The sequence below is a fragment of the Pseudophryne corroboree genome, chromosome 1 (assembly GCF_028390025.1).
Source record: "Pseudophryne corroboree isolate aPseCor3 chromosome 1, aPseCor3.hap2, whole genome shotgun sequence".
Taxonomy (NCBI): Eukaryota; Metazoa; Chordata; class Amphibia; order Anura; family Myobatrachidae; genus Pseudophryne; species Pseudophryne corroboree.
Window position 1 is genome coordinate 418,031,344 of NC_086444.1, and position 19,345 is coordinate 418,050,688.

Consider the following 19,345-nt stretch of genomic DNA (forward strand, 5'->3'; position numbering starts at 1 on the left):
TTCAGACAACCCTCCACACGTTTATCCGTAGGCTCTTTTAGAGACGCGACGGTAGTGACAGGTAGAGCTGAGGAAACCACCATCCTAGCCACATGTGAGTCTACTGGAGGAGGCGTTTCCCAATTTTTAGACAGCTCAGGCGCAAGGGAGGCACAATCTTCTTACCCGGGTTTTCCCAGGGTTCCTGACGTATATCCACTAGGTGGTCAGAGTGAGGTAAAACTTGTTTAACCACTTTCTGACACTTGAACCTATCTGGTTTCTTAGGAGGGACGGATGGCTCGGGATCATCCGTAATCTGTAAAATCAACTTAATAGCCTCCAAAAGATCAGGAACATCCACATGTGAACTACCCTCCCCATCAGCAGTATCTGTGTCAGAATCTGTGGGGTCAGTGTAAGTGCCATCTTCATCAGACGAGGTGTCAGTGACAGCAGTGGATTGTGAGGAGATAAGAGCTCGCTTAGAGGACCCCTTGGGCTTGGGCGAGCGAGGGTCAGACTTTTTAGTAGTCAGGGACTGGTTCAACTTCTTCTATTGAGCAGATAAATTGTCCGCCCACGGCGGGTTAGCTGCAGGGACCACATACGGTTGCACCGGCATAGGGGGTCACATAGGGGGTGTTAGTTTATTAACTAGCGTATGCAGAAGCGTGGAAAAAGCAGCCCACGGTGGGTCATTATGTACCTCCGTTGCCACAGTCCCACTGGGGGGCAAGGAGCCCCCAGAATCAGAGCCCACAGCTGCTATATTCTCCTCATATGGATCTGTGGCTTCAGCAACACCTGCAGTGTGTTCCGCCCCAGAACCTTACCTTCAGAAGCAGACATGATATAACATGCAGTATCAGGTAACACAGTACAATTGGCAGCAGCACAATACCTCTTACCCAAACCCCTGCGTAGTGTAGTCAGCACAAGCAGAGATATAGGAGAGATATGGTGACTAAAATCACAGAGAAAAATACGTATTAGAGTATATCTTGCGAAATCCTATATAAATTTAAAACCTGACGCACTAAGCCCCCTCAGGTTATAGAATATAGGGATAGCAAGTTGAGTGAGAGACACAAAATGGAAACCACTCAGCAAGCTAATGCACACACATATAGTCACAGTTTGTACAATGCAGAGGTTATTACTAATAATAATACTGCACTGGACCAGCTTATATAGCTATGTAGTCAATAGATATAACACTGCATAGTAAGAACTGGATGTATATCACAGGGTAATTGTACTAGAAAACCCTGACTAAATGCACCCTTTCTTAACTAACACTGTCTAATAGGCAGGTAGAATACTTAAGTGTCACGTAAAGTCACAGTGCTGACAACCAGGCGGCTTTACACAGGAGGATTTGCCCAAGCAGGAACAGTGTAGCTGAGAGAAATGGCGCCCAAACACTGACAGGGAGCAAGGGAGAGACAGATATGCAGCTCCAGGGCGGAAACATTTTCTGGAAATGGCGCCCTGGGGCTGGGGGAGGTGCTCCAGGTCTAAGCCTTATTCCCCTGCTGGCAAAACCACCGGGTACTGTGGGCTACTAGTAAACTGGTTTTAAGGGAAAACTTGACCTGCACCCATGCCCCGGTGATCTAGTGGGATCGCCTGTACTGCCACAATGTCCACCACCAGCGCGCGTGGCCCGCCTCCCACTGACCGTGCCGGATCGCGATAAAGTATGGGTCCCGCAAGTGGGACCCACTCACCACCTCCCGAAGCACGGCCACGCGATCCCGGAGAGCCCCCGTCGTGTGTGCCTAAACATGGAAGAAAACCGGAGCCTCCTGCTGTAGTTACCCGGCAACCAGGGCCCGGGAGTGTACAGCGCCGCTGGGGAGAGATGGAGCTGCAGCAGTGAATGTCACTAGACATGTACACACTGCTGCAGCCCTTGAAGTCTTAACTTTGCTTCTCAAAAAGCTCTTCTTAGGGCTGCCCAGAGCAGACCCTCTGTTATGTGCCTGCTATCTGCGGCACCAACTAAAAAACTGAGCTCCTGTGCAGGGAGGCGGGGTTATAGAGGAGGCGGCGCTATGCATTCTGGGAACAGTCAAAGCTTTTCAGCCTGTTGGTGCCTCGGATCAAGATCCTACTCTATACCCCTATGTCTATCCTTGTGGAGCCCAGTGTACCCCGCAGCAGAAAATAGGATTTTGGTACTTACCAGGTAAATCCTTTTCTTTGAATCCATAGGGGGCACTGGAGTACTCTTGGGATATGGACGGCTTCCACAGGAAGTAGGCACTGAATAAATTAATTTTGAAACTACACCTCCCCTCCATATTCCTGAGTACCTCAGTGTTTTTTACTGAGCCGAACAGGAGCGATAGAGAGGTTGACAACGTAGAATTACATATAACATAACGGACAACAATAAAGTTGACACAACATTACTGACAACTAAACAGTTGACACCATAACTTGTTAATCTAAACCAGTCGGTGAAAATGTGTTACCATAAGATCTACTGAACCTACCCCAAACCAGGTACACTGCTCTGGGTGGGCGTCCAGTGCCCCCTATGGATTCAAAGAAAAGGATTTACCTGGTAAGTACCAAAATCCTATTTTCTTTTTCATCCACTAGGGGTCACTGGAGTACTCTTGGGACGTACCAAAGTTTCCCCCGTGGGCGGGAGAGCTGTTTGGCACCTGTAACACTAGGCGGCCAAAGCTAGATGCTGATGCCGCCAACGTATCAAACTTGTAGAGGCGCACAAACGTGTGCACCGAAGACCATGTAGCCGCCCGGCAAAGCTGTGTCGTAGAAGCTCCACGACTCGCTGCCCATAATGTTCCCACAGCCCGTGTGGAATGAGCTGTTACTGATGTAGGGGGCTGTAACCTAGCATGAAGGTAAGCCTGACGTATGGTCAGTTTAATCCAACTGGATAAGGTCTGCCTAGAAGCTGGCCAACTCATCTTGGCAGCATCATAAAGAGCAAACAACGTATCCGTCTTACGAACGGTCGACGTTCGGGATACATAAATGCGTAATGCGCGTACCACATCCAACCTACCAGAGTCTCCTGTAACACAGGAACTACTATTGGTTGATTGATGTGAAAAGATGACACTACCTTTGGTAGAAAAGCGGAATTCGTCCGGAGTTCCGCTCTGTCATCATGAAACACTAAATACGGTGGCTTGCACGACAAAGCACCCAAATCTGAAACACGCCTTGCTGACGCTAAGGCTAAAAGAAAAATTTTTTCCCAATTGAGAAATGTAATATCCACTTGTTGTAAGGGTTCATAATAAAAAGACTGTAAGAAATCTAAAAACCAGATTCAAGTCTTATGGCGCAGTAGGTGGAGTGAATGGAGGCTGAACTCTGAGGACACCCTGCATAAAGGTGTGAACCGATGGCAATAGGGCCAATCTACTATGAAAATAAATGGACAACGCCGATATCTGCACTTTAAGTGTGGATAAACTCAGACCTCTATCTAACCCCATCTGTAGAAATAACAAAAGACGGGATAACTTAAAAGATGATGTCGGAAACTTCAGAGCTTCACACCAACCTACATAGGCACGCCAAATTCTGTAATAATGAGCTGCCGTAACCAGCTTCCTAGCTCGTAACATGGTTGGTATAACCGATTCTGGAATGCCTTCTCTTCTTAAGAGGGCTGTCTCAACAGCCACCCCGTCAAACGCGGCCGCGCTAAATCGGGGTAAAGGAACGGACCCTGCTGTAACAGGTCAGAACGTAGTGGGAGCGGCCAAAGACCGACTGCGAGTAGACCGCGGAGATCCGAGAACCAAGCTCTCCGAGGCCAAAGAAGCGCCACTAGTATAACTGTGACGGACTCTCCTTTGATCCGTTTTAGCCACAGAGGGAGCAGTGGAAACGGTGGAAACAGATACACGAGACTGTATGGCCACGTGATTGTGAGAGCATCCACCGCCACTGCCTTTAAATCTCTCGTTCTGGACACGACCTGGGGCGTTTGATGATTGTGGCGAAATGCCATCAGGTCCACCTGCGGGTAACTCCATTTCTGGACCAGCATGTGAAATACTTCTGGATTTAATGCCCATTCTCCTGGATGAAAATTCAGACGGCTGAGATAATCCGCCTCCAAGTTGTCCACTCCCGGAATGACTACTGCCGACAATATCATTTGGTGATACTCGGCCCAATAGAGGATTCAAGCTACTTCCCGCATTGCCATACGGCTTCTCGTTCCTTCTTGTTTGTTGATGTATGCGACCGCCGTCGCATTGTCTGACTGCACCTGAACAGCCTAAGCCTGCAGCCTGTGCACTGCTTGTCGTAGCGCACTGTAAATTGCCCGGAGTTCCAGGACATTTATAGACAGCAATCTTTCGTGAACCGCCCAGAGACCCTGGAGCTGATAATTTTGAACTACAGCTCCCCAACCTCTGAGACTCGCGTCCGCCGTGAGAATTATCCAATTCCAGGCACCGAACCGTTTCCCTGCGGTTAGATTCTGTACTTTGAGCCACCAGAGTAGAGACACTCTGGCCCTTGGAGACAACCTCACCCTGCGGTAAATCTGCAGATGCGAGCCCGACCACTGTGCGAGCACATCCAATTGAAAAGGACGTGAGCGAAGTCCTCCGAACTGAAGCGCTTCGAAAGCCGCCACTATTGTGTCTAATAGGCGAATGCACAAATGAACCGAGACTGTGCGTAGCTTGAGCACTAATTGTACCAGATGACGAATGACCTGTACTTTCTGTTCGGGTAGGTAAATTCTTTGATTTACCGTATCGAGAATCATGCCTAGGAATTGAAGTCGCTGAGACGGAATCATTCAGGAATTCGCGTAGACAATGGTAGGAAATCAGATTTCCCCCCCCACTTGGTCTGCAATCTATCTCGTTTGGAATCCGACTCCGCCTGTTAGGAACGTAGCCAAAGTGGACGTTATGCGCCACTAGCGAAGCTGAAAACGCAAGAACCAACTGCCAACGTCCAAAGAAGCTGTAGGTAGCAAGAAGTGTAAGGTGGTCTTTATTTAGGGCAAACCTGAACTGGAGTGCCCTGCCCCTACAGCCTTGTTACCTCAAAACCCTTACCAAAGCAGGGCGAAGCAACAGCCCTACTGCTGTGTAGGGTACACTCCGATAGGTAGTAAAACACCCAATAATTGTAATTGTCTCTCATTGGAAATCGTTCAGCCTTCGCTGAGAACCTGACGTACTGGCCTGGTGCTATGAGGGCTGCAACAATCTAACTGAAACAGTAAAAAAAAAAATATTCCCCCCCCCCCCCCCCTCAGGCAGTACATGCCCTTGCATTCCCCCAAAAGAGGACCGGTAAGGGTCTGTCTGTGCAGTTTTTACGCAGAGTACTAACCACTATACGATCATGACAACTTAAACGAGCCAGGTAGGAGACAAACCTACAATCTTGTTATCTGTAGTCAGATGCGTTATACATTGCGCCACTGGCCCAGATTCGTATTTGTCCGACACACTGTGTGACGACTTTGCAGCGAAGCTGCTTGTGCATTAGACTTAGTGATCATGTACTCCAACCAGTAAGTACACCACGGAAGTAACGTGTGTATTAACCTGCATTACCGTGCATGTGGTTACCAGCAATAGTGAATCTTCCTGTAGAGTCATGCTGTACAAAAACAATTAATAAATTAAACTCCTAACAACACCCCGCTCCTTCAGATGCTAAGTGTTGTAGAGCAGCAACCTCCGGGAAAGAACCAGGAAGTAACGTTAAAAGAAAATGGTGTCCTACCATGTTTTTTTTTTTGTTAAACCGGGATCTGAACCAGTGTCCATGCAATCACAATGTTCACTGTGGCCGGAAAGCCTAACCACTTAGCTACAGAGCCACCTGTAAAAACAATAAGCAAAGCTGCTGCAGATGAGGCCTGAACTCACCATGTTTGCCGTGCTCAACAGATACTGTTTAATAAGCACTGTGTGCTGACCAATTAGTCTTGCTTACTGCAAAATAGATTTTTAATGTCAGCATATTATATATATATATATATATATATATATATACACATACACACACATACATACAACAATGTATATTCACACATACTCAGATCTTAATAAATATATATATATTCCATATATGCATACATACACATATATACATATATATTTTATACCCATACACAAATATCCAGATATATCCTGATACAGAGGTATAATACATTTTTTTTAGAAGTCTGAAACTAAATGTGACCTCACACAGGCTTAAAACCTGAGATGACTGCTGCTTAACCACAGCTTAGTTAATGGGCCCTATCTAGTGGCAGGCGCCGGGAGCGCGCTCTTTGGAGCAGCCTCTGGAGAGCTATCCTGACTGTTAAACCTATGGTAGGTTTATATTGATAGTGTAAGCCCCAACTGAGCTATTTTTAACAGTTTGAACTAGCATGTATTAGTATGCAATCTAGTGGGATCACCAGTTTCCCCCAGATGGCAAAACACTATGCAACATTGCTTAGCTTCCAAGCTCAGATGAGTTTGGGTGTATCCAGAGTGGTGTGGCTGTAGATTAAAAATACCTACAGCACCTTGTACTCCCAGGTGGCTAATCAGGCCCAACACTGCTTAGCTTCCAAAATCAGATGAGATTGGGCGTATCCAGTGTGGTGTGGCCAAGTGAATTAAGCCAAAGCTGCTGCAGGTGAGACCTGAACTCATAATGCTTTGCAGTGCTCCACAGATACTGTTTTATAATCACCATGTGCTGACCAATTGATATAACATATCTTACTTTACAACAGTGAACAAAGCCAGTATTTGGCTGCCACAGCCATGATTCAGATTTGCAGTCTTTAGGAACATTATAAACAGTTTATGAAATAAATAATTAGTAAGTGTATACCCATGTTTTAGACATGGCAGGGAAACTGCTTATTAGTAATTGCTGGTGTCTTACTAATGCAGACAGACAATACAAAAAAAAACCAAAAAAAACAAAGACAGACAACTTGCACGACTCAGTAAATAGCACTAAGGTGTCTCTAAAAATATATATCTGGCCAAGTGCAGTGCACGCCAGCAATATGCCTGATCCCAAATTCCCCTTAACACCCCTGCGCTTTCAATGGAGGAGAGATGTAACACAGGAAATTCTGGAAATACAACAGGAAAACAACAGGAAGCATGGTTAATATGTCCCCATGCTCACAGTATAACACAAAGTGCCGACTTATAATTATGTAGGCAGATTTAATAAACAACTTATGTTGCACTCAAACCTGCACATGTAACTTGTATCCTGTTTTAACAAAGACTTCATAGCCTATTGTAATACATATGCAGCGCTGCTGTATTCCCTTTATCAATAAGAGTTGAATCATGATCTTTTATCCAGTGACCCTGACATTTCTGTGTGCAGGGAACATCACTGTGGCAGCAAAGTTACTCATGGAGCGGCCTATGCATAAAACCATGTGGCTGACGCAGCTCAGAGCGGCGGGTGACCACACACATACACACACACACACAGTATCCCACACAGTGGGGTGGCAGCGTGAGCTGACCGCCCCGTTCAACATACCTGGACCCTGTGGTGAGGGCTATGACGGGGCTTCTCTGTAAGTTCCGTCCAGCCTTTACTGCAGGTTTTAGTCCTGCACGTGGTAGTGAGGGAGCTCTTTTTAGAGAGGTCCGACACCCACAGCTGCTAAAGCAGCCTTCACTATCCCGGACCCACGCCTATTGGAAGGGGGGAAGGGATGTGGTAAATCGTTGAAAAAAAAAAAAACTTAGAAAAAATTCCAATGAAATGTGGACCTCTGTGGCAGCAAAGCCACAAGCCTACTAACTGTGTCGAGCACAGAAAAAACACTGAGGTACTCAGGAATATGGAGGGGAGGTGTAGTTTCAAAATTAATTTATTCAGTGCCTACTTCCTGTGGAAGCCGTCCATATCCCAAGAGTACTCCAGTGACCCCTAGTGGATGAAAAAGAAAGAGGATTTTATGCTGCCCAGGGCGCCCCCCCCCCCCCCCCCCCGCACCCTGCAGTGCCGCTGTGTTTGGGAGCATGGCGCGCAGCGCGATCGCTGTGCGGTAACTCAGAAAGACGTCACTGAAATCTTCTGATCTTCTTCTACTCACCTGTCTTCTGACTTCTGGCTCTGCAAGGGGGGGTGACGGCGGGCTCTGGGAGTGAACCCCTAGGCGTACCTAGTGTTCCAAACCCTCAGGAGCTAGTGGTGTCCTGTAGCCAAGAAGCAGAGCCTTTAAACTCATTAGAAGTAGGTCTGCTTCTCTCCCCTAAGTCCCACGAAGCAGGGAGACCGTTGCCAGCAGCCTCCCTGAAATAAAAAACCTAACAAAGTCTTTTCAGAGAAACTCAGTAGAGCTCCCCTGTGTGTGACCAGTCTCCCTGGGCACAATTCTAAAACTGGAGTCTGGAGGAGGGGCATAGAGGGAGGAGCCAGTTCACACCCCTTCAAAGTCTTATAGTGTGCCCATGTCTCCTGCGGATCCCGTCTATACCCCATGGTTCTTGAAGTGTCCCCAGCATCCTCTAGGACGTATGAGAAATGTGTGGATTTATTTACACTTTCAAACTATGAGAAATGATTAACTAACAGAGGGTATTAAACCTAAAATTAACAGGACATCTATAGTACTAAACTAAATGTGTGCAGAGAATAAAACAAAATAGTACTCTGCATTGGATAACCTGACATGAAATGACCCTATTAAAAGAATACAGGCTCCCTAGAACATGCTAACGTCTTCATGAAAGCACCAGTTTACTTGATACCATTAGACCAAAATGCTTACCCGGATGTTTTCATCATTTCTGGAGCTGCGATTGCCTTTCCAATTGAGGCAAAGACTGAACAATGGTGGAACTGAGCAATATCCTGGATTAAGTACCACTGCTCCATGAAGCTTGGCTGGAAACAGAAGTCAGATAGTGGTATTGGAAAAAAGCAGGGCAACATTAGTCCACGAAAGAAACGGCATAGAATGTTTTTATGGCAACAAAAAAGCACCCAAAGAAGCATACAACTGCATCAGTCCAGCGTAAGATACAGTACAACACTACTACTGGTAGCCCCTTTTACTTTGCGCAATACCAGTTCAATGATGCCAATGTTTCTGCAGCAGTGATTCCCTACCTGTTCCTCTCTCGATCATCAGGGAGTAATAATGATCAGTTTCCTGAGCTAGTCCACCCTCCACAACATTCTTTGTATAAGGCAGCACCTGTAAAGGAGGGAAGAGGTGAACACCGAATAAGAAATTACAGTGTTATGCCTCAGTGGTCGCATACAGAAACCACCAGTAACATTAAATTTTTTTTTTGCAGAAGTTTAGTCTCTGAACACAATTAGATAGTTATGGAAAAAAAGCAGATTCCTTTAAGGATTTTGTGCAGAAACCAATGTCATTAAAACAAAGTTTTATGTTTAATATCTGCTCAATTTTAATTTCTAGTAATTAAAAGCTTTACTAATAAACGTTATTTCAGTATTTAGTCTTCAGAAGCTGGACATACAGTATGCCAAATATGACTTTCAGGACAGTTTAAAATCTCCTAGAAAACGGTTACTTTGTTCTACAAACCTTAATGTCATATAGACAAAGAACTTCACTTACCAGATAATCCTCATATGTCATCATGCTCCACCTACTCAACCGTGATACCACCTTGGCAGGGACTAGATTTTGACAATCTCCAGAAATCGGAATGATGCCATGTTCTGTAAAATGAAGTATTGCATCACAAAAAGGAATTTGGTACTTATCGATAAATCCATTTCTCTGAATCCACTCAGGGACACTGGAGTTAGACAGCTGGGGTGTGAAGTATGCAGACCGGAGGTAGCACAATGTCGTAATAAAAAAAATTATGCACAGCTGGCTCCTCCCCCTTCACACACCCCTATCCCTCCAATTTGAAAAATTAATGGAGAGAAGAGGAAACATAAAAGGCCAAAGCCATATGGGTAGGAACCAACCATACCACAACGTCAAACAGCAACCAAGAACTCTAAATACAATAACCAACATGTTTGACCCAATATAACAAGAACACGCAGGCTGACAGCACAGAGGTGGGCGTCCAGTGTCCCTGAGTGGATTCAGAGAAATGGATTTATCAGTAAGTACCAAAATCCTCTTTTATCTATCATCCACTAGGGGACATTGGAGTTAGACACCTGGGGACGTCCAAAAGATACTTCCATGGGTGGGGGTGCTGTCCGATGCCTGTAGAACCAAACAACCAAATCGGAATCCCTAGATGCAAAGGTATCGAACTTGTAGTACCGAGTGAACGTGTGCGCTGATGACCACGTTGCAGCTCTACAAAGTTGGGCTGTGGACGCTCCTCTAGCCGCCACCCAAGAAGACCCAACAGATCTAGTGGTATGAGCACCCACTCGAAATGGGACTCTTTTACCCTTTGAAATATATGACTGCTCAATGGTTAACCTGATCCATCTAGCTAAGGTTTGGTTAGAAGCAGGCCAGCCCTTCCTGGGGCCATCATACAGTACAAACAAAGCGTCTGACTTCCTAACGGAACTCGTAGCCTGTGCGTATACCTGTAAGGCTCTGACCACATCCAGGTACAGGTCCCCTTCTGACAATCCCTGGAAAGATGGGTCCAATCGGCTGGTTTATGTGAAATCCAGAAACCACCTTTGGTAAAAACTCCGCCTTTGTGCGAAGCTCCACCCTGTCTTCGTGAAAAACTAAGAAGGAACTCTTACATGACAGGGCCCCCAATTCAGAGACCAGTCTTGCTGATGCTAATGCAAGCAGTATGACTGTTTTCCAGCACACATTTTAAATATGGCCGTTCCAAAGGCTCAAAAAGGTCAGATCTCAAAAAATCCAACACTAAATTTACAGTGCCTTGCTAAAGAATTCACCCCCTTTGCATTTTTCGTGTTTTGTTGCCTCACAACCTGGAATTAAAATGGTTTGTTTGAAGGTTTGCATCATTTCATTCACAGAACATGCCTACAGCTTTGAAGAGGTTTTTTTTTTTTTATTGTGAAGTAAACAAATAGGACAAAATAACAGAAAACTTCAGCGTGCATAACTCTTCACCCCCCTAAAGTCAGTACTTTGTAGAGCCACCTTTTGCGGCAATTACAGCTTCAAGTCAGTTTGGATAAGTCTCTCTGAGCTTGCCACATCTTGCCACTGGGATTTTTGCCCATTCCTCAAGGAAAAACTGCTCCAGCTCCTTCATGTTGGATGGTTTCCGCTTGTGAACAGCAATCTTCAAGTCTGACCACAGATTCTCAAACATATTTAAATGTTTCCCCTTAAACCACTCGAGTGTTGCTTTAGCGGTATGCTTTGGGTCATTGTCCTGCTGGAAGGTGAACCTACGTCCCAGTCTCAAATCACAGGCAGACTGAAACAGGTTTTGCTCAAGAATATCCCTGTATATAGCAATATCTATCCTACCCTCGACTTGAAACAGTTTCCCATTAATGCCCTCCTTGCACAGTCTGTGAGCTTTGGTGGCCGGCCCTCTCTTGGCAGGTTTGTTGTGGTACCATGTTCTTTCCATTTCAAGGTGATGTATTTGATGGTGCTCCCTGGGATCATCAAAGATTTGGATATTTTTTTATAACCCAACCCTGACTTGTACTTCTCAATAACTTTGTCCCTGACTTGTTTGGAGAGCTCCTTGGTCTTCATGGTGTGATGACTCTTGCTTAGTGGTGTTGCAGCCTCTCAGAAAAGGTGCGTTTATACTGACAGATCACGTGACACTTAGATTGTACACAGGTGGACTTCATTTCACTAATTATGTGACTTCTGAAGGTAATTGGTTGCACCAGAACTTTTGAGAGGCTTCATAGCAAAGGGGGTGAATACATATGCACATGCCAATTTTCACATTTTTATTTATAAAAATTATTTTTTATATAAAATTTTCTCTTTTCACTTCACCAACATTAGACTATTTTGTGCATATCCATCACCTAAAATTCAGATAAAAAAAAAAATTCAAATTACAGGTTGTAATGTAACAAAATAGGTAAAAAGCTAAGGTGGGTGAATACAGGCACTGTAGATCCCAGAGGACGAAAAGGTGGTTGAATTCTCAAAACTCCCTGTAAAAAGGTCTGAACCTCCTGCAAGGACGTCAGCCGCTGTTAGAAAATAATTGAAAGGGCTGAGACCTGCACTTTCAATGATCCCAAACGTAATTCGCCATCCAACCCCGATTGAAGAAACCTCGACAATCTAGTAAGACGGAATTCTCTTGGTTTCCAACCCTTAGGCTGGCGCCAGTCCACGTATTTCTTCCAGATCTTATAGTAGTGTGCCGCAGTAACTGGCTTCCTAGCTGCTAACATAGTAGGAATAGCCGATTTTGGGATACCCTTTTCCCTCAAAATCCTGGTTTCAAGAACCACAACGTCAAACATAGGGGGTTTAGATCTGGATGTAGTAGTGGTCCATGCAACAGCAGGTCCTCCCTCTGCGGCAGTCTCCAAGGAACGTCCGCTAGAAAACTCTTCAGATCCGTGTACCAACTTCTGCGAGGCCAGTCCGGTGCTATCAGAATTACCCACGCGCTTTCCTGTTTCACCTTTTTTAACACTCTTGGCAATAAGCGAAACGGCGGGAATACGTATACTAGTTTGTAAGTCCAGTGAATTGCTAGCACGTCCACCGCTTCCGCAGCTGGATCCCTATTTCGGAAGCCGATGGTTGTTCAGAGAGGCCATTAGATCTACTTGCAGCAAGCCCCACCTTCTTACCACTGCGTCAAAGACCTGTGGGTGTAGACTCCACTCTCCTGCGTACATATCCTGACGGCTGAGGAAAACTGCCTCCCAATTGTCCACACCTGGAATGAAGACTGCCAACAGGATTATGTTGTGTTTTTCCGTTAAAGACAGAATCTTTGTACCTCCCTTAAGGCCATGCGGCTCTTTATTCTTCCCTAACTGTATGCCGCTGCTGTCACATTGGGCCTAATTCAGAGTTGATTTGTTAGCAGTTGAGCAAAACCATGTGTACTGCGGGGGGGGGGGCAGATATAACATGTGCAGAGAGTCAGATTTGGGTGGGGTGTGTTCAAACCGAAATCTAAATTGCAGTGTAAAAATAAAGCAGCCAGTATTTACCCTGCACAGTAACAAAATAACCCACCCAAATCTCTCTCTGCAAATGCTAGATCTGCCACACCTGCAGTGAACCTGGTTTTGCCCAACTGCTAACAAATTTGTTGCTGCGATCAACTCTGAATTACCCACATTGTCCGATTGCACTCTCACGTGCTGGGCTCTTACTAGGCTCTCCGCCTGATAGAGTGCATTGTAGATGGCTCGTAGTTCCAGTACATTTATTGGTAAGCTGCTCTCGTAGGGTGACCATCTCCCCTGAAATTGATGGTTGCCTAGTACTGCACCCCATCCTCGGAGACTGGCATCCGTCATCAAAATGATCCAATCCCAGATTCCAAATCTTTTTCCCTTTGATAGGTTCCTGTGAACGGACACCAATTCAACGAAGTCTTGGCCTGAAGTGACAATCGAATTCTTCAGTGAAGGAGTAGATGTATGCCTGCCCCTTGAGCAGTCAGATTTAACTGAAAAGGTCTGGAATGTAGTCTGCCGTATTGGATCGCCTCAAAAGATGCCACCATTTTTCCCAGAAGCCGTATACAAAGATGGAGAGACACCGTCTGATTTTGTAAGACTTGTCGAACCATCTCCTTGATGTCTCGAAACTGGTCTTCCGTAAGGAACACATTTGTATTGTGTCCAAGATGAGACCCAGGAATTGAATTCTCTGTGTCGGTTGTAAATTGGATTAATGAAATTCACAGTCCAACCATGTTGAATTAGAATCTGATGAGTGATCCTAGCGTCCTGGATCAATAGCTCCTTGGACAGAGCTTTGATAAGAAGGTTGTCCAGATATACGGTATTAGTGTTACACGTAAAGGTCTCAATTTCGCTACCACGACTGCCAAGATCTTCGTGAAAATTCTCGGGGCCGATGATAGGCCGACCGGTACAGCCTGAATTGGTAATGATTCTTGTCCACTGCAAACCTTAAATAAGCTTGGTGTGGAGACCAAATTGGGACAAGCAGGTGCGCATCCTTTATGTCCATCAACACCATGAATTCCTGTTGCTCCAGGCTTGCAATGACCGACTGTATCGATTCCATTTTGAATCTGTAAACCATCAGGAATTGATTTAATACTTTTAAATTGAGAATTGGTCTGACTGAACCATCTGGTTTTGGTACTACAAAAAGATTTGAATAAAAGCCTGTTCCTCTTTGAGGAACCGGAACTGGCATAATTACCGCCGTCAGAAGTAATTTTTGAATAGCCGTGTTTAATGCCCTCGCTTTTTGAAGGCACCAAGGAAAGCCTGTAGTAAAAAACGGACTGTGAGCTCGGGTTAGAAAATCTATTTAGTATCCCTGGGAAAATAAGATTTTACTCACCGGTACATCTATTTCTCGTAGTCCGTAGTGGATGCTGGGGACTCCGTAAGGACCATGGGGAATAGACGGGCTCCGCAGGAGACTGGGCACTCTAAGAAAGATTTAGTACTACTGGTGTGCACTGGCTCCTCCCTCTATGCCCCTCCTCCACACCTCAGTTAAGGAAACTGTGCCCGGAAGAGCTGACATTACAAGGAAAGGATTTTGGAACCCAGGGTAAGACTCATACCAGCCACACCAATCACACCGTATAACTTGTGATAAACTTACCCAGTTAACAGTATGAACAAACAACAGAGCATCAACCAATGGATGCCAACATAACATAACCCTTTATTAAGCAATAACTATATACACGTATTGCAGAAAGTCCGCACTTGGGACGGGCGCCCAGCATCCACTATGGACTACGAGAAATAGATTTACCGGTGAGTAAAATCTTATTTTCTCTAACGTCCTAGTTGATGCTGGGGACTCCGTAAGGACCATGGGGATTATACCAAAGCTCCCAAACGGGCGGGAGAGTGCGGATGACTCTGCAGCACCGAATGGGCAAACACAAGGTCCTCCTCAGCCAGGGTATCAAACTTGTAGAATTTTGCAAAGGTGTTTGAACCCGACCAAGTAGCAGCTCGGCAAAGCTGTAATGCCGAGACCCCTCGGGCAGCTGCCCAAGAAGAGCCCACCTTCCTTGTGGAATGGGCTTTCACTGATTTTGGATGCGGCAATCCAGCCGCAGAATGAGCCTGCTGAATCGTGTTACAGATCCAGCGAGCAATAGCTTGCTTTGAAGCAGGAGCACCCTGCTTGTTGGATGCATACAGGATAAACAGCGAGTCAGTCTTCCTGACTCCAGCCGTTCTGGTTACCTAAATCTTCAAAGCCCGGACTACGTCAAACAGCTTGGAATCCTCCAAGTCACAAGTAGCCGCAGGCATCACAATAGGTTGGTTCAAATGAAAAGATGACACCACCTTTGGCAGAAATTGCGGACGAGTCCGCAATTCTGCCCTGTCCATATGGAAAACCAGATAGGGGCTTTTACATGACAAAGCTGCCAATTCTGACACACGCCTAGCCGAAGATAAGGCCAACAGCATGACCACTTTCCACGTGAGATACTTTAGCTCCACAGTCTTAAGTGGCTCAAACCAGTGGGATTTCAGGAAACTCAACACCACGTTAAGATCCCAAGGTGCCACCGGTGGCACAAAAGGGGGCTGAATATGCAGCACTCCCTTAACAAACGTCTGAACCTCAGGCAGTGAAGCCAGTTCTTTTTGAAAGAAAATGGATAGGGCCGAAATCTGGACCTTTATGGACCCTAATTTTAGGCCCATAGTCACTCCTGACTGTAGGAAGTGCAGGAATCGACCCAGCTGGAATTCCTCTGTAGGGGCCGTCCTGGCCTCACACCAAGCAACATATTTTCGCCATATACGGTGATAATGCTTTGCTGTCACGTCCTTCTTAGCCTTTATCAGCGTAGGAATAACTTCATCCGGAATGCCTTTTTCCGCTAGGATCCGGCGTTCAACCTCCATGCCGTCAAACGCAGCCGCGGTAAGTCTTGAAACAGACAGGGCCCTTGTTGCAACTGGTCCTGTCTGAGAGGCAGAGGCCATGGGTCCTCTGTGAGCATTTCTTGCAGTTCCGGGTACCAAGTCCTTCTTGGCCAATCCGGAACAATGAGTATTGTTCTCACTCCTCTTTTTCTTACAATTCTCAGCACCTTTGGTATGAGAGGAAGAGGAGGAAACACATAGACCGACTGGAACACCCACGGTGTTACCAGTGCGTCCACAGCTATCGCCTGAGGGTCCCTTGACCTGGCGCAATACCTTTTTAGCTTTTTGTTGAGGCGGGACGCCATCATGTCCACCTGTGGCAGTTCCCATCGATTTGCAATCTGCGTGAAGACTTCCTGATGAAGTCCCCATTCCCGGGTGGAGGTCGTGCCTGCTGAGGAAGTCTGCTTCCCAGTTGTCCACTCCCGGAATGAACACTGCTGACAGTGCGCTTACGTGATTCTCCGCCCAGCGAAGAATTCTGGTGGCTTCTACCATCGCCACCCTGCTCCTTGTGCCGCCTAGGCGGTTTACATGAGCCACTGCGGTGATATTGTCTGACTGGATCAGAACCGGTTGGTCGCGAAGCAGGGTCTCCGCTTGACTTAGGGCGTTGTATATGGCCCTTAGTTCCAGGATATTGATGTGATGGCAAGTCTCCTGCCTTGACCACAGCCCTTGGAAATTTCTTCCCTGTGTGACTGCCCCCCACCCTCGGAGGCTTGCATTCGTGGTCACCAGGACCCAGTCCTGAATGCCGAATCTGCGACCTTCGAGAAGGTGAGCACTCTGCAGTCACCACAGGAGAGACACCCTGGCTCTGGGGGATAGGGTGATTAACCGATGCATCCGAAGATGTGATCCGGACCACTTGTCCAGTAAGTCCCATTGGAAGGTCCTCCTATGGAACCTGCCGAAGGGAATGGCCTCGAATGATGCCACCCTCCTTCCCAGGACTCGAGTGCAATGATGCACTGACACCTGTTTTGGTTTTAATAGATTCCTGACCAGTGTCACGAGCTTCTGAGCTTTCTCTATCGGGTGATAAACCCTTTTCTGGTCTGTGTCTAGGATCATGCCTAGGAGAGGCAGATGAGCTGTAAGAACCAACTGCGACTTTGGAATATATAGAATCCAGCCGTGTTGCCGTTTCACTTCCAGAGAAAGTGATACGCTGTTCAGCAACTGCTCTCTTGATCTCGCTTTTATGAGGAGATTGTCCAAGTACGTGATAATAGTGACACCTTGCTTCCGCAGGAGCACCATCATTTCCGCCATTACTTTGGTGAATATTCTCAAGGCCGTGGAGAGACCAAACGGCAACGTCTGAAATTGGTAATGACCATCCCGTACCGCAATTCTGAGGTACGCCTGATGAGGTGGATAAATGGGGACATGAAGGTATGCATCCTTTATGTCCCGAGTCACCATAAAATCTCCCCCTTTCAGGCTTGCAATAACCGCTCTTAGCGATTCCATCTTGAACTTGAACCCTTTCAGGTATATGTTCAGGGATTTTAAATTCAATATGGGTCTGACCGAACCGTCTGGTTTCGGGACTACAACATGGTCGAATAATAACCCCCTCCTTGTTGAAGGAGGGAAACCTTGACCACCACCTGTTGAAGATACAATTTATGAATTGCAGTTAACACTGTTTCCCTCTCGTGGGTGGAAGCCGGCAGGGCCGTCGGTGAGGGGGCATCTTCTCAAAGTCCAGCTTGTATCCCTGAAACACAATATCTATTGCCCAGGGATCTAACAGGGAGTGAACCCACTTGCGGCTGAACTTACGAAGGCGTGCCCCCACCGGGCCTAGCTCCGCCTTGCGGTGGATTTTTGTAGAGGCCGGCAAGAAAGGACGCACCTCGGACTTTCTTGTTTCTTTATTCGAAAGGGTGCATTTGATAATGTCGTGCTTTCCTAGGCTGTGCAGGAATATAAGGCAAAATATCATAATTACCAGCTATAGCTGTGTAGACCAGGTCCGAGAACCCTTCTCCACACAATCTTCAGCCTTCCAAATGCCTCTTAAGTCGGCATCATCTGTCCATTGCATATTCTACAGGACACGTCAAGCAGAAATCGACATAGCTTTGACTCTAGGACCCAGTATACTCATGTCTCTTTGGGCATGTTTTATATATATATATATATATATATATATATATATATATATATAATAACTTAAGACAGCATCTTTAATATATATATATCTCTATATAGATATATATATATATCTATATGCATACTAGGGTCTCAATCTCTGCTGATAAGGTACCTGTCCACGCTGCCACAGCGCTATAAACCCATGCCGACACAATCGCCGGTCTGAGTAGTATACTAGAATGTGCACGCTATCTGCAGGATCCCTGAGAATAGCTAGTGCTACCTTCTGTGCAAACGGGACACCCTAGGGGAAGATTCCCAACACATCCTGGCCCTAGTGGGGAAAGGATACTGCCTGAGAATTTTTTGTGGGAAGCTGCAGTCTCTTGTCTGGAGATTCCCGCTCTTTTTCCTCATGAGAGGAGGGAAATTTACCTCAGCTTTCTTCCCCTTAACATGTGTACCCTTGTGTCAGGGACAGATGAGTCATCAGTGATATGCAAATCATCTTTTATTACAATAATCATATATTGAATACCTTTCAGCCATCTTGGCTGTAACTTTGCATTATCGTAGTCGACACTGGAGTCAAACTCCGTGTCGAGATCAGTGTTTATTATTTTGGATAGTGAGCATTGTGAGACTCTGAAGGTCTCTGTGACACAGGGACAGACATGGGTAGATTTCCTGTCTGTTCTCTAATCTTTTGTGCAATAAATTCACCTCAGCACTTACACATATCCAAACAGGTGTCGGCGTTGTCGACGGAGACACCCTCTCACACACATATTTGCTCTCTCTCCTCCTTAGGGGAGCCTTTTACCTCAGACATGTCGACACACACGTACCGACACACCACACACACAGGGGATGCTCTGTTTGAAGACAGTTCCCCCACAAGGCCCTTTGGAGAGACAGAGAGAGAGTATACCAGCACACACCCCAGCGCTATATGACCCAGGAATCACACAGTAACTTAGTGTTAACCCAGTAGCTGCTGTATATATTGTTTTTACGCCAAATTTATGTGCCCCCCCTTTCTTTTTCACCCTCTCTATCGTGCAGGGGAGAGCCTGGGGAGCTTCCTCTCAGCGGAGCTGTGGAGAGAAAATGGCGCTGGTGAGTGCTGAGGAAGAAGGCCCCGCCCCCTCAGCGGCGGGCTTCTCCCGCGATTTTGTGTAAAATTAATGGCGGGGGCTCATGCATATAACAGTGTCCAACTGTATATATGCTGCTTTTG

At 46.2% G+C, this 19,345-nt stretch overlaps 1 protein-coding gene across 6 annotated transcripts in view; it reads right to left on the reverse strand.

The window, feature by feature from the left end:
* THOC5 (THO complex subunit 5) overlaps positions 1 to 19,345 on the reverse strand; it is a 170,364-nt gene that overhangs the window by 15,762 nt on the left and 135,257 nt on the right. For all 6 annotated transcript variants that reach the window (XM_063913351.1, XM_063913352.1, XM_063913346.1 and 3 more), the window contains 3 exons: positions 9,587 to 9,690; positions 9,106 to 9,193; positions 8,765 to 8,880 (listed from right to left, as the gene is read on the reverse strand). In XM_063913351.1, the coding sequence (XP_063769421.1) occupies positions 8,765 to 8,880; positions 9,106 to 9,193; positions 9,587 to 9,690 (308 nt within the window). The remainder of the gene's footprint in view (positions 1 to 8,764; positions 8,881 to 9,105; positions 9,194 to 9,586; positions 9,691 to 19,345) is intronic.